We start from the raw sequence: 16,290 nt of genomic DNA on the forward strand, positions 1-16,290 counted from the left end.
GGCTTGACCCAGTGACAGGGCCTGCCAATAAGTCTTCAATACGGCCTGGAAAGTCTGATCAGAGCCGCATTCAGACCTTTCATAATCTGATCATGTCTGACTATAGTAAAGCGATGCCTTTGTGAAGTCGCAAGTCTTTGTGAATGTAAATGCAAGATCTTGCAAAAGAACCGTTTTTTGGAAAATTCCTGCAAGACCATACTAGATAGGAGTATACGTTCGACTAGGGTCAACATGGATGACCTGAAAAGATTGAGTATTCCTCGCATAGTAGTGGAATCGTCAGCAAATTACAGATCCACCACAACCAAACTGTCCTCTGAGACTGGGTCCACTGATGGGAGAAAGAGTCTTCTGGGAGGATCCAAGAGCAGGTCTAGTGGGGGCAGCAAGTGTACACGCACCCTGGCTGCTTGTGCCAATAGGCTGAAGATGAAGATGTGCATGGATTTCAGAGCAGCTGTTGAGGTTAGTTCCATCTCCACTCTCATTTCAAAAGATTTTTGTAATGGTTGAAAAGTATATTTCTATTAATAAACAACAATAATAAAAACAAGGAGGCTCGGTAATGTGCGTTCGCACATAATGTGCCGACCCCGTTCGTCCACACTTTTTGATTGAATATCTACCAAATCAAGCAGAGGTAAGAAAAAGTCAAACTAATAAAGAGTAGATCATTTTATAAGAGTAGATTTATAAAATGATGTACTCTCAAATTACGAAGGATATTTATACCAATGAAGTTAATACCATTCGGATTATTTTTTCTTTAAATGCAATGAACAAAAAATTAACTGTGCATCACATTTCACATTCAGATTTAGATAGAAATAAACATTAATACAACTTCCCGCAGAGAAAAACCAACGATTTGGACAAGTGATACCCAATCTTGTCAAAAAACAAAAACGAAATTCTGAAAACATTTATTTCCAACTTACAAACATTTCAAACTCTCAGGTCCTTCAAAAAACCAAAACTTTATGATTATTCAATTCGGCCACCTCCATTTATTTTATTTAAAGTTTGCAGTCTCAGTTGAAATTCATTGAGTGCGCTCGTAAATTCTGTCAACGGATTGGCAAAAAACAGTGCGCGGCAACATGTGATGTCAAAAAAAACAAATTCAGCGTTAGAGTGCACGAAAAATATCTCTTTTTAGATGCTTGAAGCCACATTCTTGATTTCCAACATGTTTACAATGGCGTCGGTTTTTGACAATAAACAAAAACATATGAGGAAAAAATAAACGCAATAAGTTACAGAAAAAACATCTAGACAAAAAATTCCTTTTTTTTGAAAGATAATGACGCTAAATTTGTTCAAACGAATTATGCAATGTTGAACGGATTGAGACTATTTATCGCCAAAAACAATAATTTTTGAAAAAATAGCGAATTTTTTTTTCAAAAAGTACTCAAAAAGTACGCATCATTCTTTTATTAGTTGCAAAGAGCGCAAAGTCACAAAAATGAAATCGATGCAAGTGAATACAAACAAAGGAAGCTAATTGAAGCAAAGGTTCAGAAAATTACATAGAATATTCAAAATTAGATGGCGTCTTAGTTAGTTATTTGAGCTCTAAAATATGGAACCAGTAAACCAAAGAAACTCCTTTAGAAATCAGATGAGGCCTGTTATTGATGAGAATATGAAACAAGGAACACATGTATTTCCGACCCCGCTCATCCACATTTTTGAAATAATTGTCTACCAAATGAACAGACAGAAAAACCCCCAAAATTCCCCCCAAAAGTATATTTCGCAAAATTGGTGTATGAAGAAAAATATCACCTCCAACGCAAATACCTCAGCGGAGAAAAAAAATCCGCATTAGATTGATGAGATCTGCCATTATTAAGAAAGCGATGCAAGACTAACAACAAAATCAAACAACAACAACAAACATTAATTACATCCAAATCTTCATGTCCATTTAAGAAAGAAAACCGAATTACAAAGTCAAGATCGCATCTGATTGAAATTGAACAAAATAAATTGTACTTTAGTAGAAAAAAAATGGTACCAGTCCATAATAAGGCTCGGTTACAATTAGACAAAAAAGAACAAAAACAGCAAAGTTAATTAATTCGTTTATTTTTTAAAAAACAATTAATTTCAAAGTACTGAAAACCATTAGATATCAACTAGACATCCCAATCTTTTGCTATCACCGATGCCTGTATAGGAGGCCATTAAGATTTGTTTTCAATCAATTTTTTATGCGGTTACAAAAAGAACATTAAATAGAGACAACAAACGATATTCAATTGCGAGGAAATGCTCTCGAAGCCATCAAGCCATCTTTTTTCCCCTCAAAATGTGTTCGGTTGCGCCTCTCAGTAATAGAACTAGGTAAAAAATTGACAAAAAGGAGAAAAAGTTTTAAATTTAAGCAATACTTTTGTTTATTTTTTCGGAAAGAATTATTCTCAAAGTCATAAAAACCATCAGCTAGAAGTTGAAAAACATTAAATAGGTTAGTTTATTCATCCAAAATAAGCCTTTTAGGTTTGTAGTTATTCAGAAGATGTCTTACGTTCAAAAACAGAACGTCGAATATAGACAAAATTCAAAAACTAATTTCCCATTTTGTTGCAAAAAAAGTGTGGAAACTTGTAAAGTCATAACGATTTCTGTAAAATTATTAGAATTTGTACAATTTCTCCTGCTCCCAGCGCCAATAATGTCATATATGAAATGTAATTAACGAGACTAGGTAACAAATACAAACAAAATGAAAAAAATGCGAATTTAAATATTTTTTTTAAACCATTGTTTTCAATGTCTTGAAAGCCATCAGCTATCTCCTCAGATCAAAATATAGGCTCCATCTAATCCTCCATTAAACACCAAAGAGACCTGTTAACCACCAGGTAATGTGATATGACTAAAAAACAGAGTGAAAACGACAGTTGAAGACAAAAGTAAAAAAAAACTCAATTATTTCTTTGAGAAAGTGGCGTCGAAGGTGTTAAAACCATAATCTATTTTTTAGAGAATTTGATATGTTAGTTTTGCCCTATGGTGAACACCAGTAATGTGTTATGTGGAATTTCAATATTGTGATCATGTGAAAAAACGAGAAAAAGTCGTGAAAAAGGCGTAAATGCATAAAAATCAAAATTTTTTGAATGAAAACTGGCAGTGTCAAACCCGGAAAACCATATCTGAACCCGTAAAACCGCAAACAATAATTTTTAATTCAGTGAAAAGAAGAAGCATCTTTCTTTGCTGACAGTAAGCTACAAGTTGACCAAATTAACAGAAAAAAGTGAAAAAGCTCAAAAAGCCATTGCTTATTTAAAAATCAAATAGTTTTAAAAGACAAAGCGACCACAGGCTTATGAGTGGAAAAATAGTTACAATAATTTGAAACTGCTTAGGAACCAATTAGCCTTATCACCCGTGAGCTTTGATGTGAGTTGTTCTGTTCTATAATTAACATAAGAATGATCGAATTTTCTTTATAAAAGACCGACTGATTACTATCCGAAATTTTTTTGGGTTGCACCAGTCCAAGGACGGACCAAAACTAGCTTCGCTATTGCTGTTTTTCCAATAAAAACACTTAATTGTTTCGAATGTTATAGATATAACTAATTTATTAGTAAAAGAATCAAAAATAAAGGCTGTGTTTTTGGAAAAATTAGCAAAAAATGGCAAAACTTTATTTCGGGAGTACTCTCAAGGGAAGCGGAAGTAAGAATAGCCCCATGGTAGTTTGAAAAGATTGTGTTAGTGGGTTTTGGGTGCGTAATTCCGGCAATTTTAATAAAAGTTAAACAAAAAAGCTTATTTTGCGCAGTTTTTGATGACAAAGGCACATTTTTTAAATATTCAGCCAAAATTTTGCCAAAAAAATTAAATAAAAAAGTCAACAACACTTTTTTGTCTTTGAAAGTCAAATCAACAGAACTGATTCTAACAAATTTAACATATTTTCGGCAGAATTGGCTAAAATTTAGCAAAACTATTTAGGAAAATGTGACTAAAAACAACGCAAATCTGTCGCAATAATCACAAAAATATAAACCTCGATATTTCGCTCGAGAAAGCAGAATTCGGAAAATCTTATTTATTGCATATTCAACGCTGGACGGGCTTTTTATTGATACGACTCACAACTCTCTACGATGAATGCATCGATCGGTCAAAATTGTCTGAACAAAAAGAACCAGTTGAGTATATAGTTCCTCCCCCCTCAAGAGGGATCGGAACAACAAGAGTGCAACGAATACAATTATTTAAAAAACTAAAAGATCACTTCTACAAAAACTACCGAATTCAAAAATAATTGACAAAACCCAAAAGCAACAAACAATTTCATTTAACTTAAAATTTCATAAAAATTCACGAATGTCTCGTTAGAAAGCCCCAGAGCAGCTGCCACGGTCAAGGCTTATTGATAAGAAAACATAGAGAGCAACAATTAGAGAAAGGACGCAAAAATAAATTAACAATTTGCACACAAAAACCATGAAAAAAAATGAAAACTGTTGAATAAAAACGCTATAATTTTTTTGCCACTTTAGAGAGCCTATACATCCTTTCATTAACAAACTTTTATAATGAGACCTAAAAATAAAGTTAAAACTCAATAATTCAGCAAGTTTTACAATACCTAATGTAAAAATATATACGCATGTATGTAAAATATATATATATATATATATATATTTATATATATATATATATTTAAATTTATATATATATATATATATATATATATATATATATATATATATATGTGTGTGTGTGTGTGTGTGTGTGTGTGTTCCTGTTCGCACTTAACTACTAAAACTTGATTTGAAGTTATTTCGATCCTTGTCACGAAATCTTAAAAGATTGATAACTTGTTGCATAACAAAAGGCGATGAAAAATGACGACCACATCAAGCTGCAGATGATTCTGGACGGGAGTTGTGCTGGAGGAGGACTGGCCAACTTCCAACTGAGGGAGGAGAGGGGTAGTCCACACCTGGTACACAAGGCAGCACAGCTGGACAGACCTCAGTGCTATGATGTACTGCTGCAACACGGAGCAGGTATTCTTTAGGACTTAAGACCCTTTCGTATGTAAAAACGCCCACCTGCACGTAATAAAGTGCTGAAATTCTCCAGTTCCAGAAGTTAAATGACAAAGTTGACTTTCAATGACTTTCGCCATTTTAAAACCTGCATGTTTAAACCAAACGATTACGTGACTCTGCGGAAGTCTCTTCAAAATTCTGGCCTAACAACTCGAACTGCTACGCGGTTCTTGATAAACGCCAGAAGTGCTCACTGACTTCAAGCAGAGCTTCGTAACCTATGCATAAGTGAAGACTTAGTTTAATTCAAATTCCTAAGAGTCTTTCAAATCTGAGTTATAGATTTCTGATGTTGAAATTCGAAATTTTTTGGCTACTCTCATTTTTTTTATTAAATGTGAATTCCCCCGCTTACAGTCCAATAAGCTATACAACAATAAATAATTTGACAGGGGGTCAGAGTTACAGTGGCGCAGAATGTATCCAATTTCCATAACAAGGACAGTTACAACCAATATTGATTCAAAATATTGGACAAAGTGCGAATTTGGAAACTGTTTCTTTCTGTTCAGCTGACTTGTAATTCATAAAACTAAATTTTTGCTGTGTTTTCTAGTGGAGACGAAACTTACAAGTGACGGGTGTTCAGTAGTGCACGTTGCAGTCCAGTTCAACAGTCTCATGTTCCTCACTCACGTGATAGAGTTCTTCCCAATTGTGAACAAACCCAACAATCATGGACTCGCTCCCATCCACCTCGCTGTCAAACACAACAGGGTCCACGCACTTGAAGTGAGCAGTTCCAGGGTCTCCGTTTCTTACTATAGTCAAACAAAGATAATCTATGATGTCATACAAATCATAACCTATTTCCTAGTACGATCTCTCTAGAATTTCACAGAAATTTTACATGGCCCTGGTAAGAAATTAAAGAAATCATAAATGATTGTTGTGAAAGTTAGTAGGAGAAAAGCATCTGAGAAGGCTAACCAGGTGAAGCATATTGTTATCAATTAGTACATTTATTTGGTGTTTTTTTTTCTCGAAATCTGCTTTCAAGATATTTTGGCTATGGGTGCGTTATTTCTTAATGATTTAGTTAATAGTCTGAACTGATCGCCCAGTCTTGTCTGAGAGAGCATATTCAATCAATCAACAAATTTGCATAGTTGAAGCACAAAAATGAAGCACATGCGCTTGAATGCAGCTGAGTTAAATGAACGAACACCAAGTCAAATTTGATCGAAATCAGAGAGCTCATATTTGTTCACTCTGTTTTTGCGTCCAGTTTTTGTTTACCGTGGGTTGAGGTGTTACTGGTGAGGAAGTGAGTAGTGGATAAAACAAGGCTTCCAGCCACCAGCAAAAATTTGACCCTTTCTCCAAGCGCTAACCATGCATGTCGAATCTGGCCAAATTTTACTGATTTCTGGAAGCCTTGTTATATCCACTACTATATATTAGCTCTAAATTTGATAAAAACTAAAATTAAAATCAAAAATAAAACAAAAATAAAAAAAAAACTTATTCGGAGTGATCCCCAGTAGAAAAGATCGCTCTTTTTCGCTCTTAAAGAGTGAATCCCTCTTTTTTGATAATTTTTTTATACTTTTTATTTCAAATTATCTATACTTTTCAATAAATTTATATTTTCTTTTATTTTTTCTATATTTATTCCATTATTAATAAGAAATGATACAAAATTATAGTATTTACATGAACAACTTTCTTCTGTTTGGTTAATAACTAAAGGACTTACAGCTCTAGGACTTTGCCAACTAGGATTAATTGTTTTATCCGCGAAGCGGTTACACCGATCAGTTATATCAGGGAACCTGCTTTGCAGATTTCTACTAAATCCTCTAGTCAACTCTATATCTGGATGTTGTTTCTTTACATGAGCCCGTATCCCATCATATCTCACAACAGAAGTACAATATGGACAATTAACTTTAGCTGAAGTACAACTTCTACATGTATACTTACCCTCATCAAAATTATTTAGTGGTTTTATATAATTACACTTATTACAACATCTAGTTAATACTTCTGAGCTGGGGTTAAGGTTAGGGTTAGGGTTGGGGATAAGGTTAGGGTTAGGGTTGGGGTTAGGATCTGAGTTAGAGTTATAGTCATAGATAGAACCAGAACCAGAACTAGAGCTAGAACTGGGGTTAGAACCAGAAGCAGAACTAGAACTAGAGCTAGAACTAGGGTTAGAACTAGAGTTAGAATTAGGTTTAGAACTAGAACTAGGGTTAGAACTAGAATTAGAATTAGAATTAGAACTAGGGTTAGAACTAGAATTAGAGCTAGAACTAGAACTAGATTCATTTTTTAAAGAACAACCCCACGGAGAAAAATTATTAGCACAAATACCACTTAATATTATATTACCACACATACATTTATCAGTTTTATCTTTATGAAACGATTCATAATGATATTTTAAAACAGCAATGTTCTCACATTTATAGTTACACTTTAAACATTGTAAAAGCTTTTATAATAGGGTAAACTATAATATTTACCTAATCCTTCACAGGGTAATATTTAGCCATGATTTCAATTAAATCTTTAGTATTATCATTATATGTGATACACTCTGCTAAATATTTATTTCCTAAAGTATTGAGTGTATTAGTTTTACTTCTCTTATCTAAAATCAAATCAAGGTCTAATTTTTTTTATCTTTAACAAAATTTGTAATCTCTTCTCTAAATTCTTCATTATTTATATATAGTTTGTTTAAAAACCTTCCTCCCTTTCTATTCAAAATTCCCATCTCTTCATTGACGAAGTCATAGTTACACTGATCAGTATAACTGCTTCCCTGATCAGTATAACTGCTTCGTGTTTCACCTTCCAACTCTTCTCCATATCCAACATTAACTAATGTATTTACTCTGCTCAACATTGTACTTGCTCCCATTGCTACAGTTCCAGCATTTCTTGATATTGAATTAGGATAAAAACAATTAAATATAAATAAACCTGCGCCTATAATTCCATCAATACTTGATAAAATTTTCATACCCTTTCCCATAATCATTTCTTTATTTAGAACATCATTCTGAATTTTAATATTATTTTAAGTAAGAAGTTTATTAAAATAAAACTGATAATTATCATGATTAATAACATTTCTATCTGTTGCATTAATCATTAGTGGTTTCATATATGCCATAAGTTTAATTATATCTTCTCTCTCTAAATCATCTTTTAAACTAAGAGCTTTTAAATCAAGGAAACCAACTCTTGAATCATATATCATTGTACTATTACTACTAATAATCATAAAAGTATTTTCCTTTTTATTATATTTAATTATACCATAACGAAGTTCATCTGACATTCCATCTGTATAATTATAATAGTTACTATTTAATTCACTAATTATTTTATTGAAGTCATGTTCACATTTATATATCTCATTAAATTTTTTAAATAGGTCAGGTCCATTATAAGTTGTTAAATAAACAGTATCACAACTCATTTTTGCTGTATTAATTATTTGAGCTGGTTTATGACACATTACAATCATTTGAATTTTATAATGTCTACCTTCAATAAAATAATAACCTATATCCTTATTTAACCTATCACCCATATCATCACGTACTATTACACAATTTTGAAATTTATGCATATTATTTTTTGTGATCATATTTATATCACATTTATTAAACCCAGTATAAAACTTATAAGACTCAGGATCTATCCAGTCTCTGTCATCTTTACACACTATAACTATATTTTTAGCTTGATCTTGAACTTGATCTCGATCTTGATCTTGATCTTGATCTTGATTTTGGACTGAGTATAATTTTAAATATTGTCTAATAAAATATGTTTTGCCTGTACCAGTTCCACCATAAACAATAGTATGTAATGGTGACTTTTCATATTCAAATCTAACTAGACTCCTATTCATAAATCCACCCAAGCTTTCTTCTAGTTTTGTATATTTACTTGTTCTTGAATCATATATTATATAACAAATTCCAATAATAATAATAAAAATAAAAACTGCACTACCTGTTTCCATTTTTATATAATAAATATAGATTTGATTTAGACTTAGACTTAGACTTAGATTTAATAAATTTTATTATACAAAAATGCTCATCCTAACTTTTAAGGAATTCAATAATAGGTTTGATATTGATAATAATGCTATGAGTGATATCAGAATAAAAGATATAGGCAAAGATATAAGTCTAACACCAATTGAAATTGTAATGAGAGATGATAAACCAGAAATGGTAAGTGAACCTAACTCTAACATTATTGTAAATCTACATCCAACTGAAGGTACACATTGGGTTTTAGTTATAAGAAGAAATGATGGTCCTATGTATTACTTTGATAGTTTTGGTGTGGAAACTCCACCTTTTTTTTAGAAGAATATGTTGATCTAGGCTCTAATGAGAGAATTCAACAATATGATGAATCTTATTGTGGGGCTTATTGTTTATATATGATCTATCTTATTGATAGAGGATTTAGAATTAAAAGCGCTTTGAATATTCTAGTTAATAAATGTAAATATCCAGGAATATATAATGAGTGTTTTTGTTTAGGTTGTAGTAAAGATAATGATGAGGTTAATGTTAATGATAAAGATAATGTTAATGTTAATGATAAAGATAATGTTAATGATAAAGATAATGTTAATTTAAAGATAATGATAATTTTAATGATATAGATAATGTTAATGTTAATGAAAATGATAATGTCATTGATAATGATAATGATAATGCTAATGATAGTGGTAATGACATTGATAATGATAATGATAATGATAATGATAATGATAATGATAATGATAATGATAATGATAATGATAATGATAATGATAATGATAATGATAATGATAAAGATAATGATAATGATAATGATAATGATAATGATAATGATAATGATAATGATAATGATAGTGATATGTTTGAAGCCTCATCAAAAGTTTAAACCTAATAACAATAGTCCTACTAACAGTATCTCTATAAACATAAATAATGATCTAAATTCATGGTTAAATGATGGTGATGATATAATTACTGAAGCCGCATTCCCAGATAACTTTAGATGTATAGTATCTGGTCCTAGTGAATGTGGTAAGACATTCTTATTAAAAAAACTAATTCTAGCTAGTATATACTTTGATAAGCTATACATCATTGGACCTACTGGTGATCAGTACCATGGTATAGAAAGAATAAACCCCAAAGCAGATGTTGAATTTATTAAAGATATAAAAGATTTACCATCTCCCGATAAACTACCCAAAGACTTAAAGAAACTAATGATATTCGATGATGTTAGAGCCAAAGAACCATTTATTAATGAATACTTTTGTAGAGGTAGACATAATAATTGCAAAATGATATATCTTAATCAAAACCTGTTCTCTCTGGATAGGCAGAGTGTTAGAGAGAACTGTAATCTATTTATTTTATTTGAACAGAGAGGTAAAGTCCTCATATCTATATATCAAGATTTCTTTAATAATGTTGAACTTAGTTATAATGATTTTGCTAATATATGTAATAAGGTATGGAAAGAGCCTTATAATTATATTGTCATTGATATAACTAAAAACGAAAATATTAATGGTAAACTAAGAATTAATTGGGATAGGAAAATTTTGTAGTTTAGTTTAAGTTAAGTCAAAGATTAAGATTAAGATAAAGATAAAGATAAAGACTAAACTAGACGTAAAGTAAAACTTAATACATCACCATTAAAGTCTATAGGTCTTCCATGCTCATCTTTAACATGAAATTCAATATATTCTATTCTATCTTTAGTTATATTTTGATATAAGATAATAGTTGGTATAATATTTATCAAGTAACCTGGTGGTTCTGTTAGATTAAAAGTATATAGCATGTCTGTATCTTTACCATTATCTTTAGCTCCAGATATCACATTACAATGAATGTTAATAGTACTAAAACCCATAAAATCAATAATTTTCTGAGATTTATATCTACCTTTTTTAAAAATTATTTTTCTAAATTCTAGTAATAAGGCTAGTGAGTTTTCTATATCAAAGCTGAGTGCTCCTTGTTTTATTTCCATTAAACATTTCATCGTATTCTTATCAGGTCCTATTATAACATTACCATCAGTTTCTTCTTTTATTAATTCTGCTATATCAGTTAACTCATATGCTCCCGGTGTAATAGTTGAATATAGCAACGGGATTCCTTTATAATTATAACTAAGTATAGATGTAATGTTTGGGCTTGAGATAGAGATAGGTATAAGGTTAGGGTCAGAGCTAAGAGCCTGAGGTAAAGCTTCATCTTCTTCTATAACAGTACTAGCATATAAGAATTGATTGTTTCTCCTATTCACATTAAACACCGAATTATAAACAGATAATCTAATTAAACCTAATTTTGTTGTATTAAGTATAGGTTCAATAAAGTTAAACTTTTCTGTTGGTTCTACCACTCTAAAGTTAAGTGTATACTCTTCTTTAGTTTTAGTTAAAGCTTCGTGTATATTTTGTAGTTCATATAGAATCAAGTTGTCTCATTTTTTATCTAATAAAAATGGATTTCAATTTGGATGCAACTTATGGTTGCAAAAAAGATATACATAAAAGTAAGATTATAAAATATAAACCAAATAACCTGGCAACAATGAATACGGTTAATACTAACATTAATATCATACTCAATAGAGAAGACAATCACTTAAATTGGCGTGATTCATATCTAGAGATAGAGTTTGTTGTATCAGATGATGCTGGTGGTGTATTTGCTGATGATGCTAATATTAGATTAGTTAATTATGGTATGATGGCATTGTTTAGTTCAATTAAGCTTGAAACTAGTGGTGGTAGGACTATTGAATATATAGATCATTGTCAACCTAATCTATTGATGTATAAGTTATTAACTAGTACTGGTGATGAATATGAGAGTGGTTTTGTTAGAAATCAGGGCAATAGAGATAGTCAACTTAAAGGTGACCATATTGCTGCACAACGAGGACATATGTATATGATGATAAAGATGAGTGATCTATTTGGTTTCGTAAATGATTTAGAAAAGATTATATATGGTTTAGGATTTGAACTAATATTAAAAAGAAATAATAATGATAGAGCTCTATATAGAGTTAATGCTAATCCTGGTGCAGTTGCCAATGATGGTAATATGGAAATTAGAGATATATCATGGTGTGTACCTAGTATTGATCCTAGTAATGATAATGGAATTATTGTGCAGAAAGGATTAAATATAAAGAATAATGTAGACTTTAGTTATTATGAAAGAAAGACATTTTATAAGAATGTACCCAATGCAACTAACCTCTTGTTTGATCTAGGTATAGAAAGTGGTATGGAAAGACCGCAATATATAATATTTGGTTTTGAAAATAATAATGTTAATGAACAAACTCATGATGCAAGTACATTTGATGTAATGAATGTTACTGAATGTTATTTTAAGATTGGCAGCGAGTTTTATCCTGGGGAAAGAATGAATATTAATTATGGTACCAATAATTATTATGATGCTTTTAAACAGATTGTTAGCTTAAATAAAGATTATAATGGGCTACCACATAATATAAAACCATATATAAATCATAGAACATTCAAAAGTAATTATAGAATATATGTATTCGATACTAGATATCAAAGGGATCATATAGGTCCACAACCATTACAACTTAATTTTAAATTTAGTGCTGCAGTTGCAGATGTTATATGTCAAGCATTAGTATTAACTAGAAAGGTTATTAGTGTTAATAGTGATGGTAATAAGATGGTTGATATAATATCATAGATATAATTTAAGTCATAGATATAATTTAAGTCATAGATATAATTTAAGTCATAGATATAATTTAAGTCATAGATATAACTCTAGCGATAATTATAATTTTAGATATAACTCTAGCGATAATTATAATTTTAGATATAACTCTAGCGATAATTTATAATTATAGTATAATATAGTTATTGTTTTAATTATATACATAACCATATACTTATACTTATACTTATACTTATACTTATAGCTAGTCAGCTCTAATTGTTACTCTTGTTAATACCTAACTATTTCTTATTAGTATTAACAAAACCTTTAGCATGAATAATGTCTAATTTCTTTTTATTCTCTAGAGCCAAGCCTCTAGCTTCAATCTTAATCTTAGCCTTGGGCCTAACCTTAGGCTTGGGTTTAATAACAACAAAAGGATTATACTTTTTAACTTCCATTATTTTTTATATATAGAAATGAGTCTTTTAAATAAGTTCAAAACTAATTCATATTGTGTTGGAGGTAGACATTATAGTGGTACTGTTAATATTAGAGGAGTTATCACTTCAAAAGGTACTAAAATGTTAAAAGGTAATTGTGTTTTATGTAGAAGGAATAAATCAATGACAGTATCTGATGCAACAATAGAAGCAGAAGGACGTAAAGATTTCTTTAAAAGTGTTGGTAAAGCTACGGTTAATTTTGGAAAGAAAGTTGCTAATAATCCAGTGAGAGCATTAGAAATAGCAAGTAAAATAGGAAGTGCAGCTGCATCTAGAAAACCTAAAGCAGCTCTAGCGGCTACACTTTATTTAATTAAATTTGCAACTACTGGTGAAGGTATAACGGGAGTACAAAAAGGTAGAGGGTTATACTTAGGTACAAAGAAAAGATAATTATTTGATTATGATTATGATTATGATTATGATTATGATTATATCCATGATTATATTCATGATTATATTATGTTTATAATTATGATTATAGCTATGATTATGATTATATATTTATCGATCGGTGTAACCGCTTTGCGGATAAATATTAGTGCTAATATTATTATTCACTAAAAACATTGTTATTACTAAGCACTAATATCTTTAATCTAAAAAAATACTCAGCTTGTTTTTCTTGTTCTTCTTATGATCCTCAAATAACTTAACAAATTCACTATACTCATCATTATCTATTTTATTATCATTCATTGATTTAGTATATAGTTTATTAAACTTATCACTAAACTGTTTACTTAAAATATACATTTGTGAATACTTTATAATTTTATTTCTAATTTTAGTATTAATTGTTTTTGATAATGAACCACAAACAGTTGCTGTAGCAAAAGCTGTTGGTATAGAATAAGCTAATCCTATACCTGTTAATGAAAGTGATGTTGTTGTTGCAGTTGTTGCTATTGATGATAATACTATTTCTGTTATCTCAGCTACGTTAATATAATTCTTATATCTACTTAACTTCTTATTATAGTTATTAGTTTCAGTTTCATAATAATTTCTAATATCTTTTATAATGTTAATATTGTTGTTAAATTTATTATTAGCTTGAATCTTTTCGTTTATCAATCTTTCTGATACTGATGACAAATCTGGATATAGTAATCTCTCACTCGGCGCTGTTGGATTGGTCATTGCTTTGCTTATTTTTATTAGTAAAAATTCTTTCTATTTCTTTCATTATATCTTCTTGATTAAAACTATAATGCATCTCAAGTCTGTCTTTCTCTTTATTATCAAGTAACTTACTTTGTAAAAGTTTAGCAATTATATATTGTACTATAACACCTCTAAGAGATTTATTGTATTCTTTCATTTCTCTCAGACCGTTAGTAAACATTTCATATAAGTGTATGTTAGTTATATTCTGATTAAACTTATTATTATCAAATTCTTGCCTTAATTGATTATATTTAGACATAGTATCTGCAGCAACTTTATTACAAAATTTAACAGTATTTCTGACTTCATTTGTTGATTCAATAAACTCATTAATTGGTTCTTCATTAACTTGTGTTTCATTTAGTTGTAATGTTTTAGTTGTAACTTTATCAAAGTCACCTTTTCTTAGTTCAGTGTTTTTACTTAAAATGTCTAATTTATTAGAAGAGGATAATAAGTTATTGTCACAATACTCTTTATTAACAACATCTTTTTCATCTGTGGGAGGATGAACATTTGTAATTTTATATGTATCCTTCATGTTAATATTATCATTATCTTCTAGGAACAACCCTCGGGCCTTACTTAGTGTTAAGTTGTTTGTTAATGTTGATGTTGATTTATTTTTAGCTTGATTGAATCTATTTCTTGTCATTATTTATTTTAAGAAATATATTTAATGATTCTAAAACTTTATTATTAGATTCAAAATCAAACTCAGATTTTAATAATTCCTGTTCGTAATATTTACCTTCTAATATCTCACCATTAATATCTCCTATTTTATAAGTTGGTGGTTGTGTTTTTAGAACTTCATTAACTTTAAACAATTCTCTATTCCAATTAGAAGTGTAACCTTTAGAGAAGATATTACGTTTATCTACATTTCTAACATAATCACCAACGTTAAGTTTAGGTTTAATATTCTTAAAATTAAAAGTGTACTTAACTTTATCAGGATTATTGGAAGCGTCAACTGGTGTCATATTAATTGTCGAGTGAATGTTATTGTTATATGTTACAACATTATCATTTAATATATTTACCCAATTACCATCGCCATTGATGAACATTGATTTATTTATTATGTGTAATAAAGTTCTATTGAATCTCTCTATAAACACAGCCTTTAAATCACTATATGCAGAATATAGCTCTATCCCTGAAGCGGCTTTGCCGGTTCCATATTCTTTAAGTAAAGATTTAAATGTCTTATTGTAAAACTCACTACCTCTATCTACCCATAACTTTTCTTGTTTTCGTCCTTCTGATAGGATTGTTTTAAAACCATTAGTTATAGATAAACCAGATTTATTCTTTAAAGGAATAGCCCATGCATATTTTGTGAATATATCTATAACTGTTAATATAAACTTTTAATTATTATCGTATTTACTTAGAGATGACTTATCAATTAAATCAGCTGACCATGTTTCATCTTTATATAGTGGTATTATTCTTTGTCTTTTAAACTTTGTTATTTGAGGACTGAATACTTCTTTAGATAATAAAATTTGTTGTTGTTTTTCCATCATTATTCATTTACCATAGTCAAAAACAAAATTATCTAATTGTTCTTGATTAATAATATTCATAGTTAATAGTTGCTTAGATATATCTAGCATTTCATCATATAATCCATCATGACCAGCTTTTGTTTCTAGTATTAATAATTCTAGTCTTTCTACTAAATTATTTGGGTTGCCATTTAATCCCCTGCCAAATATATCATCTCTTACCTCCATTATACGTTTTATTGTTCTATATCTAGCGCTTTTCTTATCCCCTTTTCCTAAATCA

The 16,290-nt window shown here is 30.0% G+C and overlaps 1 protein-coding gene across 1 annotated transcript in view; it reads left to right on the top strand.

The window, feature by feature from the left end:
* The first annotated feature begins 234 nt into the window (after positions 1-234).
* The window catches only part of LOC142343071 (transient receptor potential cation channel subfamily A member 1-like), a 117,247-nt gene continuing 101,191 nt past the window's right edge, over positions 235-16,290 (top strand). The window contains exons 1-3 of the mRNA XM_075394759.1: positions 235-468; positions 4,874-5,048; positions 5,650-5,825. Of these exons, the coding sequence (XP_075250874.1) occupies positions 235-468; positions 4,874-5,048; positions 5,650-5,825 (585 nt within the window). The remainder of the gene's footprint in view (positions 469-4,873; positions 5,049-5,649; positions 5,826-16,290) is intronic.

This window comes from Convolutriloba macropyga, chromosome 7 (genome assembly GCF_964194025.1).
Source record: "Convolutriloba macropyga chromosome 7, txConMacr16.3, whole genome shotgun sequence".
In the NCBI taxonomy this organism is placed as follows: domain Eukaryota; kingdom Metazoa; phylum Xenacoelomorpha; order Acoela; family Convolutidae; genus Convolutriloba; species Convolutriloba macropyga.